The sequence below is a fragment of the Hyla sarda genome, chromosome 3, assembly GCF_029499605.1.
Source record: "Hyla sarda isolate aHylSar1 chromosome 3, aHylSar1.hap1, whole genome shotgun sequence".
Lineage (NCBI taxonomy): Eukaryota > Metazoa > Chordata > Amphibia > Anura > Hylidae > Hyla > Hyla sarda.
Genome location: NC_079191.1, coordinates 67315330 through 67339025, shown reverse-complemented (window position 1 = coordinate 67339025; position 23696 = coordinate 67315330). Strand labels below are relative to the sequence as shown.

Here is a 23696-nt window from a genome sequence, read left to right as displayed (position 1 = left end):
ATTTTTTTAGAAGGCGAGGAGATAAAAACGAAAATGCAAAAATTAAATTTGGTGAGTCCTTAAGGCCCAAATGGGCTAAGTCTTTAAGGGGTTAAGGGTATGTTAACACTTGCATATTTTGCTGCAGATTTTTTGCATCTGATTTTGCTACCCATTGATTTGTAATTTGTAGCTGAATCTGCAGCAAATACGCAGCACGGGTGAACGTACTGTAAGGGGTACTCACATGTACAATCCTTTGGATAGGGGATATGATATTTCCAGCGGAGTACCCCTTTAAGGATCAGTTCATATTCACAATGGGCAGAAATATCTGCTGCAGTAAATCTACAGCAAAAATAAGGACATGCGAATTGACCCTAAAGGGGTATTCCAGCACTCCATTCAATGTCTATGGAAGCACCAGAGATACCTGAGTACATCTGTGAATAGGGGATACATGTTTTTAGCGCTGGAATACCTCTTTAATTCTGAATATCTTGGATTTTCAGAGAAATAGCAATAGTTTACTATTGGTTTCTTAGGTGGAATTTATCACTTTATACTGATAAAAACTGGTTGAGAATTGATCCCCCATTAGAAGGAGGAAAAATTGTTCAATGGTATTCACCCTAGTAACACAGTTATAGGATATTGAAGGGGTTTTCTCATCTCTTCATTGGGGGGACACAGACCATGGGTATATTCTGTCAGGGAGGAGGCAATGTTTTTTCCCTTAGTGTCAGCCTCCTCGTGGCAGAGCATATACCCATGGTCTTTGTCACCCAATGAAGGCTACAAGAAAGAGGTTTTACGGTGAGTACAAAAAAATCTGCTTTTCACAGTTGACATTAATGTCTGATCACTGGGGCCCCCACTATTAGGACCCTCACTGATCACTAGATTGGGGGTCACAAGTCCTCCACTTCCCTGCACTGCATTCTTTGGAAACAGCTGAGGGTTGTGCTCAGCTATCTCTGTTAGTCTCATAGACTGCTCTATATAAGCTCCTTCTCCTTCTGCAGTCACATAGTGATGATATTGGGACCCTATTTTAGTGATAAATGATTACTTTTAACACAAAAAGGCAAAGTGTATGAATCTAACGAATGGGAGTTCACCTTTTGCCTTTATGAGTACTTAGCCCTTCCCAAGCATTGTTTATTTCTGATTATTGGGAAATCAGGTGTTTTATCTGTTCTCTGGGTATCCCATAGGTATTTTGTGTTAGTGCTTACTTCAAGTTACTCTCAATAAGTTCTGTCATGGTGAAAAAAAAATAAAGTAGCTGCTTTTTTACAGAAACAATGGCACAAAAACAGTGGGTAGTGAATTGCCTCTTAGGCCGCTTTCACACTATAGAATGCTCCGTTGTAAAGATCCGTTATAATGACCCTTTAACAAAATCATTAAAAACGGATGCTAAACGACCGTTACAAAATCCCATTCTAGTCTGTGGGATTTTTACATTACCCGTATTACCCCTCATTGCCGTTATTAATAACGGGCGTTATTCTGTGACAGGAGAAAGAACGGAAGTAATAGTGCATACATTATTTCTCCCGTTACTTTCTCCCATCACAAAATAACGTCCGTTATTAATAACGGCAATGAGGGGTTAAAACGGGTAATGTAAAAATCCCATAGACTATAATGGGATTTTGTAACGGCCGCTTAACATCCGTTTTTAATGGTTTTGTTAACGGGTCATTATAACGGATCTTTAAAACGGAGAATTCTATAGTGTGAGAGCGGCTTTAGCTCTACTGATGTGAATGGTGCAGAGCTGCAGTACCAAATGGACAGGTGTGACGCTGTTTTTAGTAGAATACAGCCATGCTTTTCTCATTCTATAATCGCTTTAAAAGGAATCCATCACCATGACCAAACCCCTATTAGATGCCCTAATAAATGCGTACTATTGGGGGCTACAGCTCATATTCAGAGGCTCCCCAAACTTCTGGGAGTGCAGCAGATCATGTGTATATACACATAGGCCGACATTTATCATTGTCTTTAGACTGTTTTTTGTGTCTACAAAAGGCTCAAAAAAGGCTCAAGCAGGGTTTATTTGTGCCTTTTTTGCACCTTTTGGTTTACACATTTCTGCTGATTTTGAGTTGTAATCCACAGATTTTGGCGATACACATGATATGGACGGGTTTTATCAACTGCGCTTTTTGTGAGAATTCGCAAAAAAGGCGCAAAGCCACTGAAAAGTCTCTTAAACTACACCAGCCCAGACTTAGTTTGGCTTTTTGGTGTTTGGAGAGAGAAATTTTAGAAAATATTTATCTGCACAAAGGCCGGCATTTATCATTGTAGGTGTAAGTGAAGCATTTATTTATCATTGTAGGTGTAAGTGAAGCATTTATCATTGTAGGTGTAAGTGAAGCATTTATCATTGTAGGTGTAAGTGAAGCATTTATCATTGTAGGTGTAAGTGAAGCATTTATCATTGTAGGTGTAAGTGAAGCATTTATTTATCATTGTAGGTGTAAGTGAAGCATTTATCATTGTAGGTGTAAGTGAAGCATTTATCATTGTAGGTGTAAGTGAAGCATTTATAATTGTAGGTGTAAGTGAAGCATTTATCATTGTAGGTGTAAGTGAAGCATTTATCATTTTAGGTGTAAGTGAAGCATTTATCATTGTAGGTGTAAGTGAAGCATTTATCATTGTAGGTGTAAGTGAAGCATTTATCATTTTAGGTGTAAGTGAAGCATTTATCATTGTAGGTGTAAGTGAAGCATTTATCATTGTAGGTGTAAGTGAAGCATTTATCATTTTAGGTGTATGTGAAGCATTTATCATTGTAGGTGTAAGTGAAGCATTTCTTTACACCTTTTTTTATGTGCTGGTAATGTGTAGGAGAACCAAATTTATTAAATGGTCACAGAGAATTTGATACATTTTGTGCAGGTCACATTTCCTAAAATTTCTCTATTCACATACACCAAAAAGCTAAGCTAAGTCTGGGCTGGTGTAGTTTTAAAGACTTTTCAGTGGCTTTGCACCTTTTTACAGAAAGGCTCAGTTGATGATAAAACCCTTCCGTATCATGTGTATTGCCAAAATCAGTGGATTGCAACTCAAAATCAGCAGAAATGTGTAAATCAAAAACGCAAAAAATAAATAAATAAATAAAAAAGCACCACTTACACCTACAATGATAAGTGCCGACCATAATCTCTCTCAGCTTTCTTCCTTTAGGGCAGTGTTTCCCAACCAGGGTGCCTCCAGCTGTTGCAAAACTACAACCCTCAACATGCCCGGACAGCCAAAGGCTGTCCGGGCATGCTGGGAGTTGTAGTTTTGCAACAGCTGTAGGCACCCTGGTTGGGAAACAATGCTTTAGGAGGAGGAGGACTGTGAGTTGATTCGGGTCGTACAGTAAAGGGTTAGGGCACCATGATAAATTCCCTTTAATTTTACCTCTATGTATCTCCAGTATTGAGGGCCAAGTTAGTATGCAGATACCCCGATGCCATTACCTTCAGCCTGTGCTAAAAAATGTTTTTTTTCTTTCATTCCTTGTCTTTAGGGAGCGTCAGCCTCCGGAGCTCAGGTAAGATGGACTTCATTTTAGCTTTTGTTCATTTTCCATACAGTTATCTATCCTCGTGCCCACACATGAATACACCCCAGTAGTCAGGTAGTCAATGCCCATATAAAATTTCTAATTCCTAATGAAAAAGATGATAAAACATTGAAAGTACATAAAACAAACAGCACTTTTATTCTACAACCTGTTATATCCCGCAAAGTTTTTGCTTGTTATTAAAGAGCCACCTATGGAGCACAATTTAACTGTTCATTTAATAGTCCTTGATGGCTCTGTGTACCGTGTCCTATATTGACCTGAATAAATATTCTGTGCAACACAGGAGATCACACCTTGGGGGCAGGTGCAGACATTTAGGTTGCATTCCCCATATTGCATCTACCGCATGTGATCAAGACCTCGCCCATATGTGTTGGCACGATTTTGCCTAAAAAAAACTGGGACAGTACTGAAAAAATAGTGTGCCCATTGCCCAGCACAACTTTGGAACACACCCTTGTAGTGTATTCTCTCCGAATTTTTTGAATCACTAATGTAACACTTGTCTGATTTCTTCCTAGTATGTGCTTGTTTTGTGCAATTCTATTGGAACTCCACTGGATTCTAAGTACATAGATATAGGTAAGGAGGCTTGATCTTATTTGAGGTTTACTTGACTTTTAGTTAAAGGGGTATTCCAGGATTTTTTTTTTATTTGACTATGCCACAGGTGCTGTAAAGTTAGTGTAGTTCATAATATAGTGTCTGTACCTGTGTGTGATGGTTTTCTCACAATTCTTATGTGATTTTCACCCCAATATTTATTTTTACCAGCATACAAAATGACTGTTGTCTCAGATTTTTCCCAGATTGCAATGCGGCCAAGACCTGACCTCACTAGTCAGCTGATGACAGGGAGCCTGTCTGCTTCAATGGGTGGAGCGATCACTTGGTGGGAGAGAGATCAATCTGCAACTAATAAAACAGCTGTAGGCACCCTGACTGAAAATCACAGGTCTTTTGAATGGATGCAGCTCAATTATGTTTCAATGGGTGGGGTGGCTGATGTGTGGGAGGGAGGAAAATGGAATTATGGGATTTGTAGGCAAAAAGAAGAAAACTCAAATAGGAAATACCAGTTCACAAAAAGCTAGCCACAGTGTTATGGTAATCTCACAACATAGCCATTTAGCCCCAAGACAAGCGCAGATCCTTCCTAAGCATGTGCATTACTGTCTGCCAGGTATGTACTAAAATCACCTTATGGTGGATAACCCCTTTAAATTCTTCCTTGCCCTATGCAGTTTCAGTTTTTTTTTTCTTGTATTGTTTTTATTTATATTAACTCTAAGGAAGGTATAGTTTGAATGCATAGCAAAGAGGTAATACCTTGATAATGCACATGGGTGAGTGTGATTTAAACAATGGAGGCTCAGTCCATATTCAAACACGTGTATAAGAGAGAGAAAAATCACAACGCAATTTTTACATGTACAAAAACTTCTTTAGTAGCAGCCATGGCTAAAATTTCAAAAGTTACAAACAATAGTCACCCCAAGTGCTCACTGATCTCCGCGACAGTCCATAAGAGCTCCATTCAATCTTCACCCTTTCTCGGGCATGGGGAGTTCAGAGGACCTTCCTCTCACAAAGGAGAACCGCTGAATGAGCACCGGACACTTCCGACGTTTCGGAGGTCACGCAGGGGCGTGTAGTTTTATTGTTTTTGGGTTTCTTCTTAGTTTTTCTGGGAAAAGGTGTTATTTAAAGGGGTACTCCGGTGGAAACCTTTTTTTTTCTTTCAATCAAGTTAAACAGATTTGTAATTTACTTCTATTAAAAAAAATCTTAATCCTTCCAGGAAATTATTTTCTTTTTGGAACACAGAGCTGTCTGCTGACATCTCTGTCCATTTTAAGAACTGTCCAGAGTAGGAGAAAATCCCCTTAGCAAACATAATCCTTTAAGTACTTATGAGCTGCTGAAGTTGAGTTGTTCTTTTCTGTCTTAGTGCTCTCTGATGACACATGTCTCGGGTAATGTCCAGAGTAGAAGAAAATCCCCATAGCAAACCTCTTCTACTCTGTGCAGTTCCCAAGACAAGCAGAGATGTCAGCAGAGAGCACTGTTGTCAGACAGAAAACAACAACTCAACTTCAGCATCTTATAACTATTGGAAGGATTAAGATTTTTTAATATAAGTAATTTACAAATCTGTTTAACTTTCTGGAGCCAGTACTTATCAACTGCTGTTTAAGATAGAGAAAGTTCTTTTCTTTTTGAATTTATTTTCTATCTGTCCATCTCAGTCCATGTCAGGAACTGTCCAGAGCAGGATAGGTTGTCTATGGGGATTTTCTCCTGCTCTGGACAGTTCCTAACATGGACAGAGGGGTCAGCAGAGAGCACTGTGGTCAGACAGAAAAGAAATTCAAAAACAAAAGAACTTCCTCTGTAGTATACAGCAGCTCATAAGTACTGGAAGGATTAAGATTTTTTAATAGAAGTAATTTACAAATCTAAATGTAATATAGAAAACATACGTGCACTCACCGCATAACAGAGACAGTCAAGCCTGGAGTTCCGGTGGCAAAGACTGGGTGCCGGATCTCGGCATCGGGGCTGGAGTGTGGCGCTCGGAGGCTACGCCGGCTGTTTCGCAGATAGATGCGTGCTTCTTCCGGCCGGAAGAAGCACGCATCTATCTGCAAAACAGCCGGCGTAGCCTCCGAGCGCCACACTCCAGCGCTGATGCCGAGATCTGGCACCCCGTCTTTGCCACCGGAACTCCAGGCTTGACTGTCTCTGTTATGCGGTGAGTGCATGTATGTTTTCTTTATTACATTTATGTTGTATACTTCACACTGCCATATGTGCACCCCGCAGGAGACTTAGACAGAGGTCGCCGTGGACCGCTTTGTTTACATAAGGTGATATTGCTCTTGGAGTGCTCTCCCCTTCTTCTGTTGCTTTTGTTAATTTACAAATCTGTTTCACTTTCTGGCACCAGTTGATTTAAAATAAATTGTTTCCCACCGGAGTACCCCTTTAATAAAACGCCAAGTGCATAGGGTTACAGATCTAGGGATGTGTACAGTAATACACAAGACTAGTTTATAGAAGCTTTCACAGACCATTGCATAACATTCCCCCCAGTGCTCCATGAACCAGAACATAAAATAAATCGCCACCTTGTTTTATTTTCTCATATTCAGTAGGTGCTACTTTATTACATAATATTCAGCAATGCCCTGGTACCGTCTTTTACAAGTGAAAATTTATACCTTTAGATCCGCCACCTTCCACAAAAAGTAAACCGCGGTATGTACATTCACTGGCCTCCAATAGTCTCCCAGCTCTTCTGTTCAATCCAACAAACGGACCTTTCATAGCTCCACGGTAAACACAGCTAAATGTAGAGCGTTTGTCTATTTTATCCTCTGCCTGCAAAATTCCGACTTATTGTGGCTTCAGAAGCTCCTCTCTAGACATAGGGAAGAAGCTTCCATAGCACGAGGAATGCAAACATATTACTGCTTGTTTTCACTAAGTGACACCTATGGATCATTTCATTTCTGAGACTATAAACACCATAAATCAACTTCATGTCACAGATTTTTTTTATACCTCCACTACTATTATTCCTGTTATTATTCAAGCATTTCTCCTTAAAAAATACTATAATTAAAAATATGTTTTAAAGGGGTACTCCGGCGCTTAGACATCTTATGCACTATCCAAAGGATAGGGGATAGGATGCCTGATCGTGGGGGTCCCGCCGCTGGGGACCCCCGTGATCTTGCACCCCAGTTAAAATCAGTCCCCGGAGCATGTTCGCTCCGGGTCTGATTACGGGCGACCACGGGGCCGGCGGCGTGGGACGTCACGCCTCCGTCCCCGTGTGACGGCACGCTCCGCCCCTCAATGCAAGCCTATGGGAGGAGGCGAGACAGCTGTCACACCCCCTCGCATAGGCTTGCATTGAGGGGCGGAGTGTGACGTCACACGGGGGCAGATGCATGCTCCGTGGACTGATTTTAACTGGGGTGCTGCGTGCAAGATCACGGGGGTCCCCAGCGGCGAGACCCCCGCGATCAGGCATCTTATCCCTTATCCTTTGGACTATAAATAATTATGTAATATAAGAGGGGCATTCCTATCATATAAACGCATATCGCAAGGGGAAAAGAGAAACTGTCAGGGGATTTAGCAGAGTAGGCAGAATAGCAGAGGAGTCCTGTCAGGTTAAAGGAGAACTATTGTGCAGTACAATTTATCCCCTATCTAAAGGATAGTGGATCAGTGTCTGATCGTGGAGGGTCCGACTGCTGGGACCCCCCACAATCTCCTGCAAGGGACCCCGGTTCTCCCTGAGAATGGGGTGTGTCAACCTCCACACGAAGCAGCGACAGGAACGCCCCCTTCATTTATCTCTATGGGAGAGCCGGAGATACAGCGTTCGGCTATCTCCAGCTTTCCCATACAGAAAGAAAATAACATTTTCTGCACAATAGTTCTCTTTTAAGAGGGTTCTGAGCTAGGCAACCCCATTAAAGGGGTACTCCACAGGACAGCATTCAGAACTAAATGTACCGAACGCTGTTTTTGCGCTGCGGGGGTCAGCCACACCCCTCGCGACATCATGGCCATGTCCCCTCAATGCAAGTCAACGGGAGGGGGCCATTACGCCCCCTCCCATTGAATTGCATTGAGGGGGCGTGGTCACGATGTCATGAGGGGGCGTGGCTGATACCCGCAGTGCGAAAACACTCTTCGGAACATTTAGTTCTGAACGCTGGCCTGTGGAGTACCCCTTTAAGTTCTCAATATCCTCCTAATAGGGGATGTCTTCAGGACACAGCCCCATTAAAGGGAAAGGAAACCCAGCCTTTGGATGGAAATGTCTAGAACAGTGGTCTCCAACCTGCGGACCTCCAGATGTTGCAAAACTACAACTCCCAGCATGCCCGGACAGCCAACGGCTGTCCGGGCATGCTGGGAGTTGTAGTTTTGCAACATCTGGAGGTCCGCAGGTGTGAGACCACTGGTCTAGAACTTATGTGAGCTTGGTAGTTTGAGAAAGTGCTGCTTCTTCTTTATGGAGTTTTATCTTATTTTCTGACTAGAAGTCAATATATTTATTATACACCAATAACCGTTGTAAAACAGATTGAACAGAAAGAGTCATCTATTTATGTAACTTATTGCAAATATATGTTTGTCTTTCTACAGTACCCTTGTTTGTCACCATGACCAAGACCCATGTTATAGCGGCATCTAAGGAAGCCTTCTACGTCTGGCAATATCGTGTATCAAAGAAGCTAACAGCGATGGAGATTAATCAACTAGTGCGGACTAGAAAAGAGGGCCGAGAACGGTAACCAACCAACGTGTCTCCATTTCACCAGCATAGAAGCATCGTAGATAGCTTATTATCTTTTCATACTGTTTTGCAGGACGTTTCACATAGATGAAGCCCCGTCTGCAGCCGGGGAAGGGCTTATGGATTTCAATAAAGCTTTAGCGGTAAGCTAGTATAAAATCAACTAAAAATCGATTACACTGTTTCTCCAGGCAAAGGCAAAAAAATAACATTTGCTTCGATGTATAAACTTTGGGGGAGATTTATCAAAACCTGTCCAGAGGAAAAGTTGCTGAGTTGCCCATAGCAACCAATCAGATCGCTTCTTTCAGTTTTGAAAAGGCCTCTAAAAAATGAAAGGAGCAATCTGATTGGATGGTATGGGCAACTCAGCAACTTTTCTTCTGGACAGGTTTTGATAAATCTCCCCCTTTATCTTAAAAGCTCAGCTGATTGTGATCCAGATTGTTCTCGCTTTAAAGGAGCATTCCAAACATCACCTACAGTATCCACTGGATACCACCACCAGTTGTTAGAAGAGGGGACTTGGTCCTACCTCCCCCCCACCGCATGACATTTTTGAGAAAGCGCTGCCATTTCATTCAAACCTTGTGGAAGTATCAGAAAAAGTCAAGCTCTGTTAAAGGAGTACTCCGCCCCTAGACATCTTATCCCCTTAGCCAAAGGATAGGGGATAAGATGTCTGACTGCGAGGGTCCCGCCGCCGCAATCTCTGTGCAGCACCCAACGTTCGTGTAGAATGCTGGGTGTGGGCGAACAGGCCACCACGCCCCCTTCCATAGACTTGCATTGAGGGGGCATGGTGTGACATCACGATGGGCGTGGTATTGACGCCACGACCCCTCTGCTCCAAGCATTCGGAACAAAATGTTCTGAACAAAGGGGCAGCGGAGTTCCCCTTTAAATTCTGTACTCTGGTGCAGCCTGATCTAGTGTCAGTAACCAAATGCTTTTATGCATCAAGAAAACGTCAGATCATGAAGGTGTTTCTCGGCCTGTTAGAACCCAGGACACTTAGTAAAATACCTCGGTACTAGCGCTAAGAGAAGTCTTGGCTGTAGCTATATATAAGTGACAACTGAAGTGATCAAAGGAGGACCTGTGTTTAGTCCAAAATGACTTTTTGTATAGCCTCGGTTGTCATAAACCCAGTGGTGTTTTCACTTTTTTTGCTTTGACCACCAGTTTGGTAGACTATCTTTACTTTTCATTGAATAGTCAGATGGGCGTGAACTCTATTGCAAAATGGGGTGTGAATGCTAGGCAAAGCGATACAAAAAAAAGCAAATTTTTTTGGACGGAACACAGATCCTCTTTAGGCTGGCCACACTAATGAGAGGGCTGTTGGCTAAACACTAAGGCCATGTTTACATGGCGTAAAATGTGTGGAATGTCCGCACGGAGGGGTACTCCGGTGGAAAACTTTTTTTTTTTTTAATCAACTGGTGCCAGAAAGTTAAACAGATTTGTAAATTACTTCTATTAAAAAATCTTTACCCTTCCAGTACTTATTAGCTGCTGAATACTACAGAGGAAATTCTTTTCTTTTTGAAACACAGAGCTGTCTGCTGACATCTTGAGCACAGTGCTCTCTGCTGACATCTCTGTCCATTTTAGGAAGTGTCCAGAATAGCATATGTTTGCTATGGGGATTTTCTCCTAGTACTGGACAGTACCTAAAATGGACAGAGATGTCAGCAGAGAGCACTGTGCTCATAATGTCAGCAGACAGCTCTATGTTTCAAGCGGAAAAGAATTTCCACTGTAGTATTCAGCAGCTATTAAGTACTGGAAGGATTAAGATTTTTTAATAGAAGTAATTTACAAATCTGTTTAACTTTCTGGCACCAGTTGATTTAAAAAAAAAAAAAAAAAGTGTTTCACTGGAGTACCCCTTTAAGCACATTTGGAAAATCCGACAGGTGCTAGGACCGCTTGGAAATGCGCCGTCTCATCAACCGCAATGCACTTCCGTGCAAAATCCGCAAAAAGAATAGAGTCTATTCTTTTTGTGGACACTGGAATAGTGATTTCCACTCCAGAAACATTGGCCGCGTAAATTCTACCATGTAAACAGTGCAGCAGAATTCCCATTCAAATCAATGGGACTCTGCTGCAGCGGAATGTCCGTGCTAAAAATTCCTGCAGAATTCCACATGGCTTTACAGGACTTTATTGATTGATGGCCCAGCCACAGGATAGTCTATCAGTCTCTGATCCCCAGAATGCTGAAACCTGGCGCCACCTCTCTTCTGCTGTTTGGCACCCCTCATTTTACAGTGAACGGGGTGCTGAGTAACGACAGCTTAGCTCCCATTCAATTCAATGGGATCTAAACTGAACCCCTCTTACATCCCATGCTTGTTTATTTTTCACCCTTGAAAACAAGTTATCTTCCTTTTTAACGAAGGAACTAGAGATGAGCGAACTTACAGTAAATTCGATTCGTCACGAACTTCTCGGCTCGGCAGTTGATGACTTTTCCTGCGTAAATTAGTTCAGCTTTCAGGTGCTCCGGTGGGCTGGAAAAGGTGGATACAGTCCTAGGAGACTCTTTCCTAGGAATGTATCCAACTTTTCCAGCCCACCGGAGCACCTGAAGGCTGAACTAATTTACGCAGGAAAAGTCATCAACTGCCGAGCCGAGAAGTTCGTGACGAATCGAATTTACTGTAAGGTCGCTCATCACTAAAAGGAACCACATGTTAAAATCTGACATGCCTCGTCTTAAAAGCAAACATTGGGGAATAAGAAAGCGCCCATACTAGGGGTGCATCGAAATGAAAAATTCTGGGCCATCACACATAGCAGTAGAGATGCCATCACACATAGTATATCAGTATAAGACAGTGGTCTCAAACGGTGGCCCTCCAGATGTTGCAAAACTTCAACTCCCAGCATGCCCAGACAGCCGTTGGCTGTCTGGGCATGCTGGGAGTTGTAGTTTTGCAACAGCTGGAGGCACCCGTTAATCCAACAGCTGGAGGCCTAACAGCCAAAGTAGTTTACATTATTATTTGATGGCTTTAAACATCAATGGATTTGCTGGGACTTTTATACTGATGGCCTATCCTTAGGATAAACCATTAAAGGGGTAGTCCAGGAAAAAAACTTTTATTTTTTTTTATATCAACTGGCTCCAGAAAGTTAAACAGATTTGTATATTACTTCTATAAAAAAAAATCTTAATTCTTCCAATAATTTTCAGCTGCTGAAGTTGAGTTGTTCTTTACTGTCTGGCAACAGTGCTCTCTGCTGACATCTCTGTTTGTCTCGGGAACTGCACAGAGTAGAAGAGGTTTGCTATGGGGATTTGCTTCTACTCTGGACAGTTCCCGAGACAGGTGGGTGTCATTAGAGAGCACTTAGACAGAAAAGAACAACTCAACTTCAGCAGCTCATAAGTACTGAAAGGATTAAGATTTTTTAATAGAAGTAATTTACAAATCTGTTCTTTAACTTTCTGGAGGAAGTTGATATATATGATGTATTATTTTTTTTCTTTTTTGTATAAATGTTTATTATTTTTTTTCTTATTTTTTTTTATCTATTTTATTTTTTTTGTATTTTAGGCATCCAGAGACCTGATTTGCTCCATTACAGCATCTGATAGAGTCTTAATGGTGGTAAGAGTTCAGTCTAAACCATAGACCCATATGCTGTAGAGACAGTCACTGAAGCATCCTTTGGGGAGAGGGGGCCCCAAGTCAGGCTGCCTCCTGTTAGCATAGTTCATAGATAAGGCTCCTCCTGTTCACAGGTACTACAACATTAAAATTGAAGGGGAGCCATGCAAGGGTGACACCACCTACCAGTTCTACACAGTGGTGGGATGTGGAGGACCTCGGTCTTACCAGCATATTCCTACATATCAATTTTTCTCAACCAGGGTTCCATGCTTGTTACCATTGTTGTAGGATTTAGTAATCCAGGTTAGGCTGGGTTCACACCACATTTTTGCAATACAGTTCCCGTATACATTTTAAATTTGAAAACCGTATGGAACCGTATTGAAAACCGTATGCATTGACTTTCCATTGAAAACCGTATGCATTGACTTTCCATTGAAAACCATATGCATTGACTTTCCATTGAAAACCATATGCCAAAAGGTGTATCCGGTTGTATCCATTTTGCGTCTTGTACGGTTTTGTCCGTTTTTTCCCTTACCCAAAACCGTAGCCCACCACGGTTTTTGGTCCGGGTGATAAACCGTATTGAAACCGTATACATGGGAGTCAATGGGAACCGTATGTGCGTATGGTTCCATCAGTTTTTGACTTTTTCACAGTTTTTTTTCTAGGAATTTCAATCAAACAAGTGAAACTTTATTCATAATGGAGTGAAAAGTTAAAAACCTATACTTTTTTTTCTTAAAAAACGGATGCAACCGGGCATCATTTTTCAAACCGGATACGGGTTAAACTTTGTACACACGTTTTGATACAGTTTAGTCCGGTTTTCAGGAATCCGTTCTTCAACGAAAACCTGACACGGGAACTGTATTGCAAAAACGTGGTGTGAATGCAGCCTTAGCAGGGTTTCCTCATAGAAAGGAAGCAAAGGGATCAATGCGGTTTACAAACCACAGGTAATAGTCATCTAATGGACAGTTACAAGAGATCTGTATATGGGGAGATGCAGGTAAGACATCGATTATGGATTATCTGTTTCTCTGAGACTTTGTATTTTGAAAAAAATAAGTAAATAAAAATGTATGAAAAAAGGAAAGAAAACATATAAATAGTAAAAACTGAAAAATGTATTGTAGACACATACAAACTCCTCTATACAGTCATCAGACTCTGGGATATAGTTGCATTTATGAGGGCGACACCAACATACACAGAATTTTCAAATGGTGTCAGGATTGCCTTCTTCTCCATATCGGGGGCCCTGTTATGCCATCATACTTTTAACTGCGGTGATTTCTTGACGAAAATTTTTAGCAGTTTAACCCCTTAAGGACTCAGCCCATTTTGGCCTTAAGGACTCAGACAATTTAATTTTAACGTTTTCATTTTTTCCTCCTCGCCTTCTAAAAATCATAACTCTTTTATATTTTCATCCACAGACTAGTATGAGGGCTTGTTTTTTGCGGGACCAGTTGTCCTTTGTAATGACATCACTCATTATATCATAAAATGTATGGCGCAACCAAAAAACACTATTTTTGTGGGGAAATTAAAACGAAAAACGCAATTTTGCTAATTTTGGAAGGTTTTGTTTTCACGCCGTACAATTTATGGAAAAAATGATGTGTGTTCTTTTTTCTGAGGGTCAATACGATTAAAATGATACCCATTATTATATACTTTTATATTATTGTTGCGCTTAAAAAAAATCACAAACTTTTTAACCAAATTAGTACGTTTATAATCCCTTTATTTTGATGACCTCTAACTTTTTTATTTTTCCGTATAAGTGGCGGTATGGGGGCTCACTTTTTGCGCCATGATCTGTACTTTTTTTTATACCACATTTGCATATAAAAAACTTTTAATACATTTTTTATAATTTTTTTTTTAATAAAATGTATTAAAAAAGTAGGAATTTTGGACTTTTTTAAAAAAAAATTTCGTTCACGCCGTTCACCGTACGGGATCATTAACATTTTATTTTAATAGTTCGGACATTTACGCACGCGGCGATACCAAATATGTCTATAAAAAATGTTTTTTTACGCTTTTTGGGGGTAAAATAGGAAAAAACGGACGTTTTACTTTTTTATTGTGGGAGGGGATTTTTCACTTTTTTTTTTACTTTTACTTTTACATTTTTTTACATTTTTTTTTTACACTTGAATAGTCCCCATAGGGGACTATTCATAGCAATACCATGATTGCTAATACTGATCTGTTCTATGTATAGGACATAGAACAGATCAGTGTTTTCGGTCATCTTCTGCTCTGGTCTGCTCGATCACAGACCAGAGCAGGAAACGCCGGGAGCCGCACGGAGGAAGGAGAGGGGACCTCCATGCAGCGTTATGAATGATTGGATCCCCGCAGCAGCGCTGCGGGCGATCCGATCGTTCATTTAAATCGCGAACTGCCGCAGATGTCGGGATCTGTATTGATCCCGGCACCTGAGGGGTTAATGGCGGACGCCCGCGAGATCGCGGGCGTCGGCCATTGCCGGCGGGTCCCTGGCTGCGATCAGCAGCCGGGATCAGCCGCGCATGACACGGGCATCGCTCCAATGCCCGTGGTTATGCTTAGGACGTAAATGTACGTCCTGGTGTGTTAAGTACCACCTCACCAGGACGTACATTTACGTCCTGCGTCCTTAAGGGGTTAACTATGAATATCGGTTATTGTTATACTGGGGGAGGGTAGAAAACATTGTTCGGGGGGGGGGGGGGGGGAGTTGTAGAAGGTGAAAAAGAAACAATAAAGAAACAAAAGAAAAACAATCATTTTTCTCTGGCCACCTGCACTCCAAAAACATAGTTATAGTTATATCCTCATGCCCTATCTATCCTCAAAATGGAGTGTTGACTGTTCTTTCCATATTGTGTAGGCACGTGAATCTGGGTCCGTACACAGATACAGTTTACCAAATGTGGTTCTTGTGCAGAAGTACAGCATGAGCTGCCGGGCGTACCAGATGAGTATGAACTGCAATTCCAGGTGAAATTATTATTTAAGGGGGATTTTCAACTGAACACCCCTCTCGAGAAACTTAAAGTCCATTTGTCTCTTTGTTGTGGCTAATAGTTTGGTCCCAGGTAGGGAATTCTGAATCATCATCGTCCTCTACACCTGTAGTAGATGCTGGATGGCATTCTGAAGGAAGCTATTACAGTATCCAAAGTGGCACCCTGTGGATTTTCACAGACCTTAAAGGGGTACTCCGCCTCTAGACATCGTATCCCCTATCCAAAGGATAGGGGATAAGATGTCTGATCGTGGGGGTCCCGCTGCTGGGGACCCCCGCGATCTCGGCTGCGGCACCCCATACATTCGGTGTATGGAGCGAACTTCGCTCCGTGCCGGATGACTGGCGATGCGGGGCAGAGGTCACGGCCATGCCCCCTCAATGCGAGTCTATGGGAGGGGCGAGACGGCCGTCCCATAGACTTGCATTGAGGTGGCGTGGCCGTAATGTCACGAGTGGGTGCGGCCGTGATGTCACGAGCCTCCAGTGCTGAACCCGACACTCTGAACGAACACCAGGTGCAGCACGGAGATCATGGGGGTCCCCAGTGGCGGGACCCCCACGATCAAACATCTTATCCCTTTCCTTTGTATATGGGATAAGGTGTCTAGGGGTGGAGTACCCCTTTAAATACTGTGTAACCACTTCAGCAAGAACACAAAGCTCGGTACTGTATATGGGAGCTTATACACTGCAGGCATCTGTATGAGCCTACAGTTATATTTCTTTTATGGTTATATTTACTTTTCAGGGTATATAATCTGGAAATTCCTTGAAATTTATAGTAAATGTTACAATGTTCTGTGTTGCCAAATATTCTAAGTATGGCCCTAGCCTATACAGTGGGGATCAAAAGTTTGGGCACCCCAGGTAAAACATTTTATTAATGTGCATAAAGAAGCCAAGGAAAGATGGGAAAAATCTCCAAAAGGCATCAAATTACAGATTAGACATTCTTATAATATGTTAACAAAATTTTGATTTTATTTCCATCATTTACATTTTCAAAATAACAGAAAACAAAAAAATGACATCTGCAAAAGGGTACCCTGCAGAATTTATAGCATGCACTGCCCCCTTTGCAAAGCTGAGACCGGACAGTGTCATGAATTGTTCTCAAGCATCATCTGGGAAGACCAGGTGATGTCAATCTCAAAGGTTTTAAATGCCCAGACTCATCTGACCTTGCCCCAACAATCAGCACCATGGGTTCTTCTAAGCAGTTGTCTAGAAATCTGAAACTGAAAATAGTTGACGCTCACAAAGCTGGAGAAGGCTATAAGAAGATAGCAAAACGTTTACAGATGTCAATATCCTCTGTTCAGAATGAAATTAAGAAATGGCAGTCATCAGGAACAGTGGAAGTTAAAGCAAGATCTGGAAGACCAAGAAAAATATCAGACAGCAGAGCTCGCAGGATTGTGAGAAAAACTATTCAAAACCCACGTTTGACTGCACAATCCCTCCAGAAAGATCTGTCAGACACTGGAGTTGTGGTACACTATTCCACTATAAAGGGATACTTGTACAAATATGGTCTTCATGGAAGAGTCAACAGAAGAAAACCTCTTCTACGTCCTCACCACAAAAATCAGCGTTTGAACTTTGCAAATGAACATATAGACAAGCCTGATGCATTTTGGAAACAAGATCTGTGGACCGATGAGGTTAAAATTTAACTTTTTGGGCCGGAATGAGCAAAGGTACATTTGGAGAAGAAGGGGAACAGAATTTAATGAAAAGAACCTCTGTCCAACTGTTAAGCATGGGGTGGATCAATCATGCTTTGGGGTTGTATTTCAGCCAGTGGCACAGGGAACATCTCACGAGTAGAAGGAAAAATGGATTCACAAAATTTCAGCAAATTTTTGATGCTAACTTGATGCCATCTGTGAAAAAGCTGAAGTTAAAGAGAGGATGGCTTCTACAAATGGATAATGATCCTAAACAAGCCTCGAAATCCACGGTGGATTACATCAAGAGGTGTAAACTGAACGTTTTACCATGGCCTTCACAATCTCCTGACCTCAACATAATTGAATCTATGGATAGACCTTAAAAGAGCAGTGCGTGACAGACAGCCCAGAAATCTCAAAGAACTGGAAGACTTTTGTAAGGAAGAATGGGCAAAGATACCTCAAGCAAGAATTGAAAGTCTCTTGGCTGGCTACAAAAAGCATTTACAAGCTGTGATATTTCCCAAAGGGGACAGTACAAGATATTAACTCTGCAAGGTGCCCAAACTTTTGCAGATGCCATTTTTTTGTTTTCTGTTATTTTGAAAGTGTAAATGATGGAAATAAAATCTAACTTTTATTGACATATTATAAGAATGTCTAATCTGTAATTTGATGCCTTTTGGAGATTTTTCCATCTTTCCTTGGCTTCTTTATGCACATTAATACAAATTTTTACCTGGGGTGCCCAAACTTTTGATCCCCACTGTACTAGCATAATATCCATCTATTAACAAGGTCTGCAATGTTTTTTCCAGCCGTCTAGCTGTTATAGATATTTCTGGAGTTCTCACCTTTCTGGATTTGGAGGCTCGGTACACAGATGATTCTGGACAGCAGATCATTGGGGAGCGGCTTAAGTTTGAGCGTAAGGATGTCTGGGATATGAAGTGGGCCCATGACAACCCAGACCTGTTTGCCATGATGGAGAAGACTAGAATGTATGTGTTCAGGAACTTGGATCCAGAGGTAAATGTTTATACCTACAGCCTACCCTTGTCAGTGCAGCTCTACAGATCCTTCACAACGTGCTATAGAGCTGGTCGTGTGAATTACTTTGTTCCGAACTCTTGATGCGGGCCGTGGGAGTCGTGACATCACGGCCACGCCCCCACGTGATGTCAGCCACACACCCTCAATGAAAGTCTATGGCAGCCGCCACGCCCCTCCCATAGACTTGCATTGAGCGGGTGTGGCGTGACGTCACGAGGGGGCCTGGCTGTGATGTCATGACCCCCCGTCACCCGCATCCAGCATTCTAAATGAATACCGGGTGCTGCGCAGAGATCGCATGGGTCCCAGCTGCGGGACCCCAGCGATCAGACATGTCTAGAGGATAGGGGCTAAGATGTCTAGGGGCGGAGTACCCCTTTAACGGCTCTATAACATATGGTCTAGTCTCATTGTTGCATCAATGTTTTGTTTCTTTTAAAGGGAAATCAAGTTTTATATTAAACATATTTTAAGAATGTATGGTGATATTTTTACTAATTCCCCATATTATAAAATAATCCTAATATCTTGCAGTTTTCAGACTGGCTACTAAGCATAATAATAAGCTCACATGATATTTTACCAGCATTATCATGACAGACAGGATTTACATGACATGACATGTGACCCTAGAATACAGATAAGACAAGATAAGGCCATTCACAATATGTGCTGGTCACAGTTCCTCTTCTCCCCTCCCTGCACATTGACATCTGCACAGATCACAAGGCATGCCTAGAAAACTCTACCATAGTAGTCAGTAAGTCCCCTCCAGTCTATTGTTTCCTTTGTTGACATAGCTGCTGTAAAGCATATCTCTAACTGCTGTTAAAGGGTTTTTCTCATCTCCTTCCTTTCGGCTTACTTTTCCGGTTCAACCCCTTTAATGGAGCAGAGCAGAAGCTCATTTTATATGGCTGCCACCTTAATATTCTACATAAAATATAATACAATAATTGCAAATAGGAACATTTTCATCTTTCAGTATTTCAGTAAAAATATCCAGGTGACACATTTCCTTTAAATTCACTATTATTGATTTTAGGAACCCATTCAAACATCAGGATATATCTGCAGTTTTGAAGACCTGGAGATAAAATCTGTTCTTCTGGATGAACTGTTAAAGGTATGTGCTGTGTGTATGCTTTATGTTTTCCTTAAGCCAGTGTTTCCCAACCAGGGTGCCTCCAGCTGCTGCAAAACTGCAACTCCCATTATGCCCGGACAGCCAAAGGCTATCCGGGCATGCTGGGAGTTGTAGTTTTGCAACAGCTGGAGGCACACTGGTTGGGAAACACTTTCTTAAAGGAGTACTCCACTGGAAAACATTTTTCTGTTAAAAACATGACTTCTATTAAAAAATCTTAATCCTTCCAGTACAGGAAGTTATTTTCTCTTTGAATTTCCTTTCTGCCTGACCACAGTGCTCTCTGCGGCCACTTCTGTCCATTTAAGAAACTGTACAGAGCAGGATAGGTTTCCTATCGGGATTTGTTCCTACTCTGGACAGTTCCTAAAATGGACTGAGGTGTCAGCAGAGAGCACTGTGGTCAAGCAGAAAGGAAATTCAAAAAGAAAAGAACTTCCTGTGGATCATAACAGCAGCTGAAAAGTACTGGAAGGATTAAGATTTTTTAATATAAATCATTTACAAATCTGTTTTCTGGCACCAGTTGATTTAAAAAAAAATAATAATAATAATAATAATTTTCCAGTGGAGTGCCCCTTTAAGCATACTATAGTACATGGAGCATTGTCTTGGAGTCTTTTAAACAGTAATGTGTGTAGTTATTCTAGGAACAGGATATTCACAATTGTTTTCTTTTCGTGCAGGATCCCGAGCACCCCAACAAGGATTACATCATAAACTTTGAGATCCGATCACTACGGGACAGCCGAGCGTTAATTGAAAAGGTTGGGATTGAAGACGCCTCTCAGTTTATCGAGGACAACCCCCACCCGAGACTATGGTAATAAGAGTATAAGCAACAATGGAAGGAGCTGTCCCAATTACATGAACTGGAAATGTTACTGGGTATTCTCTGTGACCTTTGCAAATGTCATTCCACAGGAAGGGGAGACCCTGAGCTCTGAGCTTTAGCTCTAGTGAATGGTATCTTCTCTGTCTACTTGTGTCACCTTTTACTATAATGCTGTACAGATCACTTTCCAGCAGCCTCTACCTTATCATAACAGACACAGGAGGAAGTCTCAGCTTAGTTTTAGGAATTTAGCTATTTATGAAGAATGTGCTACTTTTGGATACATTTGGGGAAGGTACACATAGGCAAATTGCGGGAAAAATAACTTGTTTGGCATATGCAGTAATAAGTTCCTCTATATCCTTTTTTATGTCCATGTAGTTATGTAAGGGCTCAATTTTAGCTCATTAAAGGGGTACTCCACCCCTAGACATCTTATCCCCTATCCAAAGGATAGAGGATTAGATGTCTGATCGCGGGGTTCCGCTGCTGGGACCCCTCACGATCTCCATGCAGCACCCGGTGTTCTTAAAGTTATTTTCAGAACGCTGGGTTTGGCCGGCCGCGGTCTTGACGTCATGGCTGGCCACCATGCCTCCTCCCATAGACAAGAATGGAGGGGACATAGCGTGACGTCACGACCGTGGCCGGCCAAACCCAGCATTCTGAAAATAACTTTTAGAACACCGGGTGCTGCACATAGATTGTGAGGGGTCCCAGCATAGGGACCCCCGCGATCAGACATCTAATCCTCTATCCTTTGGATAGGGGATAAGATGTCTAGGGGCGGAGTACCCCTTTAAGTTTTAATTGCTGCCATTTTGGGGTAGATGCAACTTTTGATCACAAAAAAAATTCCAGCATTTGGTAATTATTTTATTTACTGCATATGTGATGTCAGATACCCCCCCCCCCAAACACATATTTCATATTCAGCATTAAATTCCTTTACAATACTTAAATAAATAAATCCGCCTTCAACTCCTTTAAAGGAGTACTTCTGCATCAGGTAACAAAAACATAAAAATCCTTCAGAATCATATAGCATGGCCTGTCTGCCCCAGTTCTGAAACCATTAAAAATGGGGAACGCAGCCCTGTATTTCTTGGTTGTACTTCCTGGTCCTACAGTTCCTAAAATGCATTGCTTTTCACAGCAGACCATTACTCTGCAGTCAGTAAGTCTGCATCAGCCACTGCATTCATTCCCTGTCTGTTCCTCTGCTGTGGCATTGTACAGCACAAGACAATTTATTATAAACAAACCTCAATCTCCTTAAATGCCCCCATAAACATATATATGTATATGTGCCTATAAAGATGTTGATGTAGGTGTAGGCGCTGATCAGAGGTGATGACATCACTGAGGGGGTGGGTCTAGAGCTCAGAGACGAGATCCAGCCTCACCTCCTGAGACTGCAGATAGATGCATTGTCCCAGAGATGAAGAAGCCAGGGAACTGGAGACAATCTTGGGGTGATATCCTTATTTAATAATATTTTTTTACATTTATATTTAAAGTTAAAAATGTCACTTGATTGAACAATCTTGTAGCTGATTTTCAGCAAAAATATAAACCACATAGGATACACTTTGCTCTTTGACTTGAGAAATTATTATTATTATTTTTTTTTTTGCAAAGAATAATTTATGGGATTGTTTTGAGATTAAGGCGATGATTTATACTGTGATGGCCATAGAAGGGATTTGTACTGTATGTGTTACTTCCAGCAGAGCGGTGTGGAATGTGAGATGCATTGAGATGTAGACTGCAGCAGGAATGCCATGTGAAGCCGGACCAATGGAAACAGTCATCACGTGGAGCAATGTATTCTCTGAAAATAAACACCGCCACAAGGCTGCTTTTTGTTACGAGGGCACCATATGCCCAGGTGTTACACAGGCCATAAACCGATCACAGTAATATACGGATAGTTCAGCCCGGGACTCTAGTCCTCTATAAGCTGGGGGGAAAATAAACATTATTCTTTCCTTTTAACCCCTGTCCACCTTTCTTCTAGGATGAACAGGGCTATATAGTATTATGGTTGGTGGTTGTTGTTACATGTGTTTGCTTTCTGAGGAATACGACCTAGTACTGCAGTAGATAGTATATTGCTGAGCACCTCATTTCCTACAAGGCTTTATTGGGGTTTTCAGGAGATGGGATGATGTGTTGCAGCGAAGTCATAGAAGTCTCATAGCCACAGGCATGGACCATACAGCCAAACTGCAATAACTCCCTATGTTTAGTGCGAGACTATACTATGTACAATGCACCTCCATGACATTGCACAACAATGACATTACTACTACTTGACTACTAGTCTGTTTGACCAGCACTTAAAGCCATCTCTCCATGGTTCTTACACTCTTTTAGTTCCCACACAGATAGAAAGCACAAGATGACTATACAAGACATCAGGCAGTATAAGGGTGATAAATAAAGGGGTACTCCAGTGGAAACCTTTTTTTTTTTCAAAACCAACTGGTGCCAGAAAGTTATACAGATTTATAAATTACTTCTATAAAAAAAAAAACGTATCCTTCCAGTAGTTGTATAGTTCTTTTTTGTCTGACCACAGTGCTCTCTGCTGACACCTCTGTCCATGTCAGGAACTGTCTGGAGCCAGAGAGGTTCTATAGGGCATAAAACAGCTGATAAGTACTGGAAGGATTAAGAGTTTTTAATAGAAGTAATTTACAAATCTGTTTAACTTTCTGCAACCAGTACCTGCAACCAGTACCCCATTAAGCTATACATGTAAACTAAGGATAAGGCCCCATTTACTTCACATGGACCCGCTGCTGTATGTCAGCATCCCTTTTCTGATCAACATAACTGGGACATACAGCAAATAAGTTGGACATTTATCAGAACCGTTTATTTCAGTACATAGCAGATTATACACTATTTATATTTTTCCTTTCACAGGCGCTTACTTGCTGAAGCCGCACTGCAGAAGCTAGACCTTCCTACCGCCGAGCAAGCCTTTGTCCGCTGTAAAGATTACCAGGGCATAGAGTTTGTGAAACGTCTGGGCAATCTGCAGAGTGAGCCTATGAAACAAGCTGAAGTTTCAGCATATTTTGGCAGGTTTGAGGAGGCAGAGAGGATGTATCTGGATATGGACAGAAGGTAAAAAATTTAAGTGGAAATGGTATATGGTTTAAAGGGGTTTTACACTTTAGAACTGGGATCGGCCAACCATTAATTGAGATTGATAGGCTGATTGGCAATGAGTGCTCACAGAAATGAATCACAGCTCCGCTCTCATTTCTCAGATTGCTCTGGAAAAATTAAATGCTGAGCCGTGATTGGTTAGACAGTTTTTGTCTCAGACAGATTGTTAAGTCTGGGCCATTGACGCTAAAGTAGAGAAGCTTGGGAAGGGAGTGGGCTCAGCTCTAGTAGCAGTG

At 41.7% G+C, this 23696-nt stretch overlaps 1 protein-coding gene across 2 annotated transcripts in view; it reads left to right on the top strand.

Annotated features, from left to right (window-relative positions):
* The window catches only part of WDR35 (WD repeat domain 35), a 105434-nt gene that overhangs the window by 40057 nt on the left and 41681 nt on the right, over positions 1-23696 (top strand). For both annotated transcript variants that reach the window (XM_056564259.1, XM_056564260.1), the window contains exons 12-21: positions 3524-3547; positions 4105-4165; positions 8756-8900; positions 8980-9049; positions 12479-12532; positions 15429-15538; positions 18061-18271; positions 19341-19421; positions 20129-20265; positions 23212-23415. In XM_056564259.1, the coding sequence (XP_056420234.1) occupies positions 3524-3547; positions 4105-4165; positions 8756-8900; positions 8980-9049; positions 12479-12532; positions 15429-15538; positions 18061-18271; positions 19341-19421; positions 20129-20265; positions 23212-23415 (1097 nt within the window). The remainder of the gene's footprint in view (positions 1-3523; positions 3548-4104; positions 4166-8755; positions 8901-8979; positions 9050-12478; positions 12533-15428; positions 15539-18060; positions 18272-19340; positions 19422-20128; positions 20266-23211; positions 23416-23696) is intronic.